General features: G+C 45.0%; 1 protein-coding gene across 1 annotated transcript; it reads left to right on the forward strand.

Moving 5' to 3' along the window:
* The first annotated feature begins 7691 nt into the window (after positions 1-7691).
* Positions 7692-10599, forward strand: LOC147306317 (uncharacterized). Its single transcript, XM_086275625.1, has one exon. The coding sequence runs from the start codon at positions 7816-7818 to the stop codon at positions 9802-9804; it is 1989 nt and encodes a 662-aa protein (XP_086131751.1). The 5' UTR covers positions 7692-7815; the 3' UTR covers positions 9805-10599.
* The last annotated feature ends 205 nt before the right edge of the window (positions 10600-10804 follow it).

Raw genomic sequence — 10804 nt, forward strand, 5'->3', positions numbered from 1 at the left:
GATAAATAAGAACGGGTCATGGAGTATCAGTTTAACCTTGAGTTATAAGATTTCTTAAAATACCAAAATGTAAGTTGCATTGATATTTAAAAATATACTTGTTTGTTTTTTACGTAGAGTTCTCCACGGGGCGATCATGGCTCAAGAGTTGGCAGTTCGTCTTCTAATTGAAAGGCTGCCGGTTCGAGCCCCGGCCCCGACAGTCTCGGTCGTTGTGTCCTTGGGCAAGATGCTTCACCCGTTGCCCGGTGGCGCCAGTGTCCGGCAGCCTCTCCTCCGTCAGTGCGCCCCAGGTCTCGACCTCCCGTTAGCTTCGAGATGGTGGGTGTCAGAAAGTTTTGCGAGATCCCGAGTTAGTTTTGTGAGATCTTGCAAAACTTTTGCGAGATCTCGCAAAAGTCCGTCTTAATTTTTCTTTCTCCCATGTCCCCTGCGGGGCTCCGTACTAAACATGTTTTCCATGTAACATGTGGCTAAATTATATTAAATAGTCCTAACCTTGAACCTCGATGGTTGCTGTTTAATTGATGGATGTTAAAAAGCCGCATCACACAGGTTCAACATGCCAGTATGAAAACAGGGGCAGATACTGTATACTGCTCATGACTGTCAGCTTCATAGTTTACAAAAGGCTTAAACATTCGTGCACCAACTTTTCTTCAAGCTTTGTCACCATTTACGCTTCAGTAACATTATGTCCAGAGAAGCTCGCTACAGTCTGTGAAAAAATACCAAGAAAAATACCACGAGATACTTCTCAAAGGAGTGTTTCCATCCAGCACTCCGTTATCATCGTTAGAAGAACGAAGGCCAAGGAATCTTCCTTATTCACATACTGTGTAAAAGCGTTAATAGAGACATGGGAATAGAAGGATGAAATAAATTTGCTTCATGTCGGGTAACGTGTGCTGGAAGCTCGTTGGAGATGGAGAAACTGAAATGATATAAATGGACTGACATTTGTAGGTGAAGGGAGAGAAACCGATAGGCTGAGGTAAACGGAGATAAGAGGGGATAGGTGGAGGTATGCAGAGATAAAGTGGATGCAGATGTGGAATGGAACAAGGTGTGATGAATGAGGGACTGAGTATATTGAGTGTAAGGCAGAGTGACAGACATGGGAGACAGAGTGAGAGACCTTCACACAAAGAGAGAGAGAGGGAGAGGGAAAAAAGTCCAGTCGCAGCCTAGCCACTAATAACCCTCTCTCCATAACCCAACTCTGCCCTTCCATGTTAACATACTGTGAACTGAGCACAAGTGACAAAATCAATCCATCACAGCTGCCCGCCGACCGGCACAGAAAGGGACAGAGGCGCTAACAGAAATTGATGACATCCCCACTTGAATTTTACACCATTTCGGCCACAGAGGCAATTGAAACAGACAGAGATTTATAGTCCAGCCGGGGACTGCGGCTATCCTTGATTGCCTCTTTTTTTCCTTTCCCTTCTTCCTCGGCTACAAAGCTCCCTTTTTTGCATATTTATTCCCAAGCTCATCAGGAGTGAGCGGACGCATCACAGTGACAATCTTATTTCACCTTTGGGGAGGGAGGAGGTGCGGTAGAAGGTGAGAGGTCACATCTTCCTCTTGGATGAAAGCACGGCTGCCTTTCCTCCCTTTTCAACAGCACTGACAAAAACTCTTTTTATGAGATTTAAAAAAAATCAGACTCTAAAGAAGTAAATCAATGATTTATTACTGATCTTGAGAAGGACTGTCAGGCTCCTCAAGTTATTTTACATAGATTATAGTGGTGTGTCTGATATGGTCCCCTTTAAAGAGGTGATTGCATTACAAACTGGCAACCTGTCCGGGGTGTATCCTCCCCTTTGTGTCTTCTGACTCTAAATTTACATTTTAGCTTGCGCTTAAAAAACAGCCAATTTGTTTGAAAGGTTCAAACAAAGGAAACATTTCCTTTGGTGCTTTTTCTTACCAACAGCATACTGTGGTAAAAATAATAATAATAATAATGGATTGCATTTATATAGCGCTTTTCGGGACCCCTCAAAGCGCTTTACAATACCACTATTCATTCACTCTCACATTCACACACTGGTGGAGGCAGCTACAGTTGTAGCCACAGCTGCCCTGGGGCAGACTGACAGAAGCGAGGCTGCCATATCGCGCCATCGGCCCCTCTGGCCAACACCAGTAGGCGGTAGGTGAAGTGTCTTGTCCAAGGACACAATGACCGAGACTGTCCGAGCCGGGGCTCGAACCGGCAACCTTCCGGTTACAAGACGAGCACCCGACTCTTGAGCCACGATCACCCCATCAATAAAATAAAGAGCTTAAAGCACACACACTTGTTTTATTGTATTGTTGTTTCTTTCAGTCTCTTTGCAGGAAAGACAGTGAAACAGCTCAAATAAATTCAGTTAACTTATTGCTCAGGAAGCAGTGGAGAACAGGAAGTAGGTAAGCTTAAAACAGGAAATACAGAAAAACTCCGCTGGCAGTTTAAGGCTTTCCCACAGCTGACTCTCGATCACCACACTGCATGTGGTACCAAAGCTTGGCTCGCTGCTCTGTTTGTGATTAGCTTGTACTGATTGTGAGATGAAGTTTTTTGCCTGCTGGTTAACAAACAACCCTCTGCTGCTGAAACACTGTTTAAAGTCTTTGACCAGATACATTAGAGGTCATCTGATCACTTTCTCATATATGCCCCACTGTCCAACTGTGCAGACATGGGAAAATGAAACATTCACGTATTCATGCATAAAAATAACATTTCCATTGTATTGTAACAACAACAAACAAAGATCAAAACAAATACTACTTGATAATGTTTCTGTATAAACAATTTGAATAACTCATGATGACAGAGAGGAGTAATGTTGTTCCAATCTTCAGAATATTATTCATGTTTATTCAGAAACAAAGCATGTTCCACTGCGCTGAGGTACAGATGATGCATGGGTGCACGAGAAGGCCACAGAGCGTTTGTACAAGTTAAAGTTTGTTTCATGAGAAGCAGATTGTGTGAGAGTCATAAACAATCCTCACTGACCTTAAACCAAAGCAAAAATAACTGCCACATCTTTCAGTGGCAGCATCCTGTGGGCTTTACGCTGTAGCTGGAGATGACTGAGACCTTTTAATGATGGTCCATTCAGATGTTAGTCATTCGACAGCATCATCGGCCTTTGTTGGGCTAAAGAAACTGACGATGGTGCCCGGTGACACGATACTGATACTGTGCAGAGTCTGGAGCTTTTTCCTGATGAGCCTGTTGAGGTGCTCACACACTTCCCTCTCCACTGGGATCGTTGCATGTTTGCATCTGCTCTACCATTTTTAACAATATCACTTTTGATATTGTGTCTTCTATAGTGGCTTCCTTTGAATAGTGAGGGAGCGGACAGACGGGTAGTAACATTATTATATTCATTAGATGTTAGCCCAGGGATGACAAAGCTGCCCCCACTCGTTCCCTGAGCTCCATCAGTCGCTGGAGCAGGTGAAATGTGCTCTTCCACCTGGTTTCTATCTCCTAAAGCAGTTTTAGTTTGTTCTCCCCATCTGTTCCTGAACAACAGCAAGTTTATCCTTTAAAGACAAAAACGTAAATCATGTTATTGCCACATGCAGAACTATAAAACAAATAAAAAATTAACAGATGTGAAAATAACATCAGCCAACTGACTTCTGTGGTTGCACTGCCTTGGAAAGGGTCAGGCCCAGAGTTAGAATGTGGGCAGTGCAGCTGTAATGGCAGAGCTGCAGGTTCCTGTCGTACTGGGAGGAGAGGTGGCAACAGTGCAGACATTCTGTACTCAAGTAAAAGTACAGATAGTAGTGTTAAAATACTCCAATAAAAGCTGAAGTACTGATTCAACTTCTTTTACTCAAGTAAAAGTGAAAAAGTACCAGCTGTGAAATGTACTCAGAGTAAGAAAGTAAAAAGCAGCTCTTGCAAAGCTAACGGAACCTTGTGCTATATGAATGTAATAATAAAACAATTTAAGTAGATGGGAATACAAACTTTATTTTAGTCTAAAGTTTCATTCTAATAAAAATTCTCAGCTTGAACCAAGTGATCGTCTGCATTCTGCAGCAAAATCGGCTCTGCACTGTTTTCTTGTGTTGTGTTTGCAGTAACCGCCATCCAGGCTCACTCTCCGTGTCTTCTCCGTACTCACCTGGTCACCGCTCCATTCGCTTCCCGCTGCCGCCCGCCAGTAAGGACATCAGCCTCTTTCCACCTGTGTAAGCTGGAGATCACACCCACCTGATCAGCCCATCTAGATTCATCTCAGCACAGCAAACTAACCTGTTTATCCTGCACTAACCTACCTCTGTCTATCTCAGTTTGCTTAGCAGCAGGTTTCACAATATGCAAAAACCTAACGTCACATGTACAGGCCCAATGTTCGATTTAAAGACAACAGGACTTGCACGTGAGCTTTAAATAACCCGTTTATCTAACACCACTGAGCATTCTTACCTTTAACTCTCAGCTCTTCTTCCTCTCCTGTCCTTCTTTCTTATCTTTCTCCATCTCTGAGTGCACTTAGCTCTGTGTCTTTTCTCCCCTTGTCAGATACAGCAGCTGGACCTTTAGCTGCAACACACTGTGAGACAAACTGCACACAAACACTGTGTGTGTGTTTGCTGATGTTTGTTGAGCTGATAGAAAGATTGCATTAGAAATGACCTGTTTTTATGCTTCCTTGTCTTGGCTAGCGAGATGCTGAAGCACTGCAACCCCAATTTATGGACACCTGCAGTCATTCCGGTGTTGTGCCAAAAACGAGTTTGACCTCTGACTACGGCACACAGGTTGGCCTCTTTGATCTATTATTATTGTTTAGGCAGAAGGTCACAGGTATATATGTGCTGCTGCATTCTGGACTGCAGCTTTGGCTTTCGCTTGCGGTGATGATACAGTTGAGACTCTGTGGCAGCTGGAATTATCTGCCCATCATCCACTCGTCTTGGTGCTGGCTCGTGTTTCTTAGAGGAGCAGGACAGGACTCGCCACATAGATTTCAGGAGTTTGACCTAGATAACTTAAACACAAGCATTCTTTTCCATTACTGTCACCTGCTTTTGAGTTGCAAAAGGGAGCTTCCATAACATCTACCATCTAGTTATAGAGGAAGGGGACAAGTTGAAAACCGCCTTTAATACTTACCTGGGACACTGTGAGTATCTGATCATGTCGAACCAATGTACCCACTGTCTTTACTAGAATTTGAAATTTAACACAATACCTAGGAAAAAGCTTGATTGAGTAGGATTTAATAAATCTTTGAGATCTTTCAGATTAAGGTTAAACTGAGATGGGTTTATCAAAATCTAAATATTTGGTTTGGAGGTTTTATTCATTTTACAAGTAACATAAACATCCATCCATCCATTCACTTCCGCTTATCCTTTTCAGGGTCGCAGGGGGCGCTGGAGCCTATCCCAGCTGTCATAGGGCGAGAGGCGGGGTACACCCTGGACAGGTCGCCAGTCTGTCGCAGGGCAGTAACATAAACGTGTTTATTAGTTTATCATCCTATCTGCCTCTATCTTCAGCATTCACACTCGCCTCAGTCACATCCTCACCATAGAGGTCTGAAACCATCCAATTAGGCTGCTCTGCCTATTCACTGTTTATTTGCTTGTATTAGTTCTCCGCACTCCAGACTTATGCTCAGTTTAGCTACAGTCCCCCTGCTGCTCTGCACAGCCAACAACCCACTCAATATTCCAACCTCCACCCGTTTAGGCTGCAATAATTATTCATCCTTTATTTAAATACAGCCCGTTAGCTGCTACATTAATGATAACTGATGGCTAATGTGGCTATTGAGTAATTGCTAATAGTTAAACAGCTAATGTTCACATGTGCACCAACCAGGGGAACAATTGTGAAAACTGTTTAACACTTGAAGCTTTACTGACCTCCAAACGTCCAGTGTTCAGTCAGCTACTGTTCACTGTTAATGAGGGGAGGAGGTGTGTGAAGCTGTGTGTCAGCTGGTCGAGGTATAGATGGCACAGTTGGTAGTATTGTTGCAAATAAACATCTAGTTTTCCCTGAGGTGGGGTCGGGTGGGCTGTCCCGGGCTCTGTGGGGCCGGGCGGCGCTGCTGTACAGGGCCCCGTTCCGGATGGGCCTGGGCCCCCTTTCCCTGGCGGGTTGCAGAGTATGTGGGTGCCTACTGATTTTTGATTTTTTGATTTTTGATTTTATTGATTAGCATTCAAATTCAAATCTCAGTGAAAACAGTGAAAAACAAACAAACAGTGAAAACAGAACAAAAATCTACCATAAAGAAAGAAAGCATGAGACAAGGCTAATCAAAAGGTATTGGCTGAAGCATTTGCTTATTACGCCAACCCTTTTCACAAAATATCTTTTTGTATGCAGCTCCTGTACACAGGGCTTGAAGAAAATAATAAAACAAAGCCAAAACCAAACAAACAAACAAACAAAAAAAAAACAAAGAAAAAAAAACTTTCCACCTTAGATAAGTAACTACATCAAAGCAAAAGAATCAAGAGGTTGTTTTTTTTTTCTCCTTTTTGCTCTTTTCATTCTTGATTTATATATTTTTCTAATACTCTATTTTTAAACATGTTTTTAAACAAGGAAAATGAACTACACCTTTTTAAATCACTGTCATAACTATTCCACAGGTTAACTCCTCTAACAGAAACACATCTCAAGGTTCAAGGTTCAAGGTTCTTTATTATTTGTGTTATGACCCAGTGATGTGTTTGTTGGTGTTGTGCCTCCCACCGGAGGATGGTGGCGGTATTTTCCCTTTTTTCTCTCCTAGGAGGTGGACACCTGGGCGTGGCTGCTAGGTATCTGGGTGGAGTCTCTACACACCTTCCGACTGGATAATTGATGGACCACCTCCAGTACTTAACGTCCGGATGACAGTCACCTGGGAGTGCTGTTTGGAACCCCGTTGACTCGGTCACAGAGTTGTGTGTTGTGTCATTGTAGTGCAGGCTGGAGTATTCACGTGTACCTCTAGCCTTGCCATGTAAATAATTGTAAATAAGTTAACCAGTGGCGGTCACTTTTTTGTTCCTTTGCTGTATAACTTTCACTGTCGCAGCCTAGTAGGCGTGAGAAGCCGTTTTCTTTTGTTGAACAAGTTTTCTCCTGTTTTTCGTTAGATAGTTAGGTAAGTGACTTGTCTTTTGTTTTGGCTTCTTTTTATTTTGGTGTAGGGAAGACTAGGGATTGTTTTATAGGGAGTTTTGTTTATTGTTTTGGCATTGCTCACTGCTGATGAAAATAAATGGCTGCTTAAATACTTAAAAAAGGTGTCGTTGTTGGGGTTTGTGCGTGGGTGGGAAGTGAGTGGGGCAAACTATTTGTTACGTTTATTTACTTGCCGGGACCAGAACGTAACATATTGGGGGCTCGTCCCTTTGGTGGTTCTTTTTGTGGCTTGTTTTCTTGGTTGGCGGTTTTTTTCTTGTGTGGGGTGTGTGTGTGTGTGTGTTAGGATGGAGTTTAAGTTGGAGGACTTCACTCTGAGCCCGTCTGCGGAGAAGTTGGACAGGTGTAAAAAGGCTGACCTCTTGCTTGTTGCAGAATTCTTTGATGTGACTGTGCCGTTGACTGCGAAGAAGAAAGAGCTTAGGGAGCTCCTGTGTGTCCAGTTGACGGACAGGGGGTTGTTTGGTGAGCCGGGTCCTGCAGGGGGGGTTGAGCAGGGGGCTGTTGCTGGTGTTTCTGCCCCACTGAAAAATCTCCCTTTTCCACCTAGCCCTTCTGTGGAGGAGCTGCGGTTAACGCTGCGCATTAAGGAGGTGGAGCTAAAGAAACAGCAGTTGGAGGTGGACGCTATGCACTTGAGGATCAGGGCTCTGGAGGTAGAGGGGGGAGCCTCTGTGTCTGCCAGTCCTCCTGTACCTCGGTTAGCCCCGCAGTCACCATCCCCGCAGGTACCCTCCCCGGAGTCATCATCCCCGCAGTCGCCATCTCCGCAGCCACCGGCCCCGATGCCAGGTGGTGGCTTTGATGTGAGTAAACACATCAAAATGGTGCCGGCGTTTCGGGAAACTGAGGTGGATTCGTATTTCACAGTGTTTGAACGTATCGCAGGTGCGCTGCACTGGCCAAAGGATGTGTGGTCTCTTTTACTCCAATGTAGATTGGTGGGGAAAGCTCAAGAGGTATGCACCGCTCTTTCTCTGGAGGACAGTTTTGACTATGATACGGTGAAGGCTGCTGTCCTGCGTGCTTACGAGCTTGTGCCAGAGGCTTACAGGCAGAGATTTAGGAATGGGAAAAAATCCGCCAACCAGACCTATGTGGAGTTTGCCAGAGAAAAGAAAACTCTGTTTGATAAGTGGTGTCATGCTAGAGCAGTAAACACCTTGAATGACCTGCGTGAGTTGGTGACGTTGGAAGAGTTCAAAAACCAACTACCAGACACTGTGGTAACCTACTTAAACGAACAGAAGGTTACGACTCTCACCGCTGCTGCTATACGGGCTGATGAGTTTGTGTTGACACACAAAGTGGTGTTTTCGGTTCCTGCTCACAGTTTTCCGTCTTCCAGTAGCCCGCCCAGATGGTCTCCAAGGGGCACCCGCCGTGCCATCCCCTCATCCATTGAGAACCGCGTGTGTTTTTTTTGCCATGAGCAGGGACACCTTATTGCGGTTTGCCCTGCTCTGAAGAGAAAAGAAATGACCAGGGAGGGTACATCTCCTTCCCCAATAAACCTTCTACAGACAAACTCTCCTATTTGGGGGGAGGTGATGGCACCCGAAAATGATAAAGTAGATAAGGAGTTTAAGCCGTTTGTGTCAAACGGCTTTGTTTCCTTGATAGGAGAAGATCGGCGGACTCCTGTCAGTATTTTGCGAGACACTGGTGCGAAACAGTCGCTCATTCGTGAGGGGGTCTTACCGTTTTCAGCTCAATCCTGTTGTGGGGCGGATGTGTTAGCCTGGGGAGTTAGGATGTGTGTAATACGGGTTCCTTTACACTTGGTGCAGCTTTCGTCTCAGTTTTTGTCTGGTGAGGTTAAGCTTGGGGTGCGACCCCAGTTACCGGTTGCAGGTATTGACATCATCTTGGGAAACGATCTAGCTGGCGGCACAGTTTTTCCGTCGCCAGAAGTAGTCGATATACCACTTACAGATAACAGTGGTTTCGATCGTGCCACATCAAAGGCTGTTCAAACCGTCAGTGTAAAGACATTTAGGCAGAGGAGAGGTGCGAGTGGATCCCAGCAACAGCAGCAGCAGAATAGGAGGCAGCCCAAGGGGACGAGAAGAACAAATATTCAAACCACAAGGGTCGCTGAAGCCACCATGCAATCAGACCCAAGTAGATTCACTTTTCAGGACAGTCAGCAGCAAAATGCTGAAACCAGGCCACCTGCTAGAAAAAGACAAGGACCTCGATGGCATAGGGACCGCAGAAGAGGCCAGCTGATGGTGGCTAATGCTCCATCTCCCACCCTTAAATTTGACACAGACTTTGATTTTGATTCCTCCAACGCGCAATTCATTAAGGAGGCGCTTGAGAAGAAGTTACAGGAGGGGCTGAATCTAAAAGATGGGAATTCTGAGGGAAGGGAAAAGGAGGGGTTGCAGCTGAGTTCAGGGGAGGATCATTTTGGTCCAAAGTGCTACTATGACAAAGCAAGGTTTTTCTTTGACAACATCTCATCTGATAATGGGCTCAGACTGACGTGGGCAGAGGAGCGAAAGCGCAATCTGGAGACTTTTGGTGTCCCTGGGCGGTTCCTGAGGGGCCAAGGATTCAGAGGTGGACGCCAGTGTTTTGGGGGCGGGTGCAGTGCTCGTGCAGGAGGATGAAAATGGCATTGACCACCCAGTCTGTTTCTTTTCTAGAACATTTCTAAAACAGCAACCAGCGCCTCATGCGTTGGTCCTTACTCCTACAGGATTTCAACATTGAGATCCGATATATAAGAGCTTAGAGAATGTTATGGCTGATGCCCTCTCTAGGTCGTAAATCAAACATCTTTGTGTGGGGTTGGATGTTTGATTTTTTTTGGGTGGGGGAAACTGTTATGACCCAGTGATGTGTTTGTTGGTGTTGTGCCTCCCACCGGAGGATGGTGGCGGTATTTTCCCTTTTTTCTCTCCTAGGAGGTGGACACCTGGGCGTGGCTGCTAGGTATCTGGGTGGAGTCTCTACACACCTTCCGACTGGATAATTGATGGACCACCTCCAGTACTTAACGTCCGGATGACAGTCACCTGGGAGTGCTGTTTGGAACCCCGTTGACTCGGTCACAGAGTTGTGTGTTGTGTCATTGTAGTGCAGGCTGGAGTATTCACGTGTACCTCTAGCCTTGCCATGTAAATAATTGTAAATAAGTTAACCAGTGGCGGTCACTTTTTTGTTCCTTTGCTGTATAACTTTCACTGTCGCAGCCTAGTAGGCGTGAGAAGCCGTTTTCTTTTGTTGAACAAGTTTTCTCCTGTTTTTCGTTAGATAGTTAGGTAAGTGACTTGTCTTTTGTTTTGGCTTCTTTTTATTTTGGTGTAGGGAAGACTAGGGATTGTTTTATAGGGAGTTTTGTTTATTGTTTTGGCATTGCTCACTGCTGATGAAAATAAATGGCTGCTTAAATACTTAAAAAAGGTGTCGTTGTTGGGGTTTGTGCGTGGGTGGGAAGTGAGTGGGGCAAACTATTTGTTACGTTTATTTACTTGCCGGGACCAGAACGTAACATTTGTCACATGCATAGTTATACAAGTACAACACACAGTGAAATGTAGCCTGACACGCTCCTCGACATGTGCAAAAATTGGGGGGGGGGGGGGGGGGGTGTAGAGGAAGAACATA

Source organism: Aulonocara sp. 'chitande type north' Nkhata Bay, linkage group LG19 (assembly GCF_057382095.1).
Source record: "Aulonocara sp. 'chitande type north' Nkhata Bay isolate Kocher_YH1m ecotype deep benthic linkage group LG19, A_spYH_male_GT1.1, whole genome shotgun sequence".
NCBI lineage: Eukaryota > Metazoa > Chordata > Actinopteri > Cichliformes > Cichlidae > Aulonocara > Aulonocara sp. 'chitande type north' Nkhata Bay.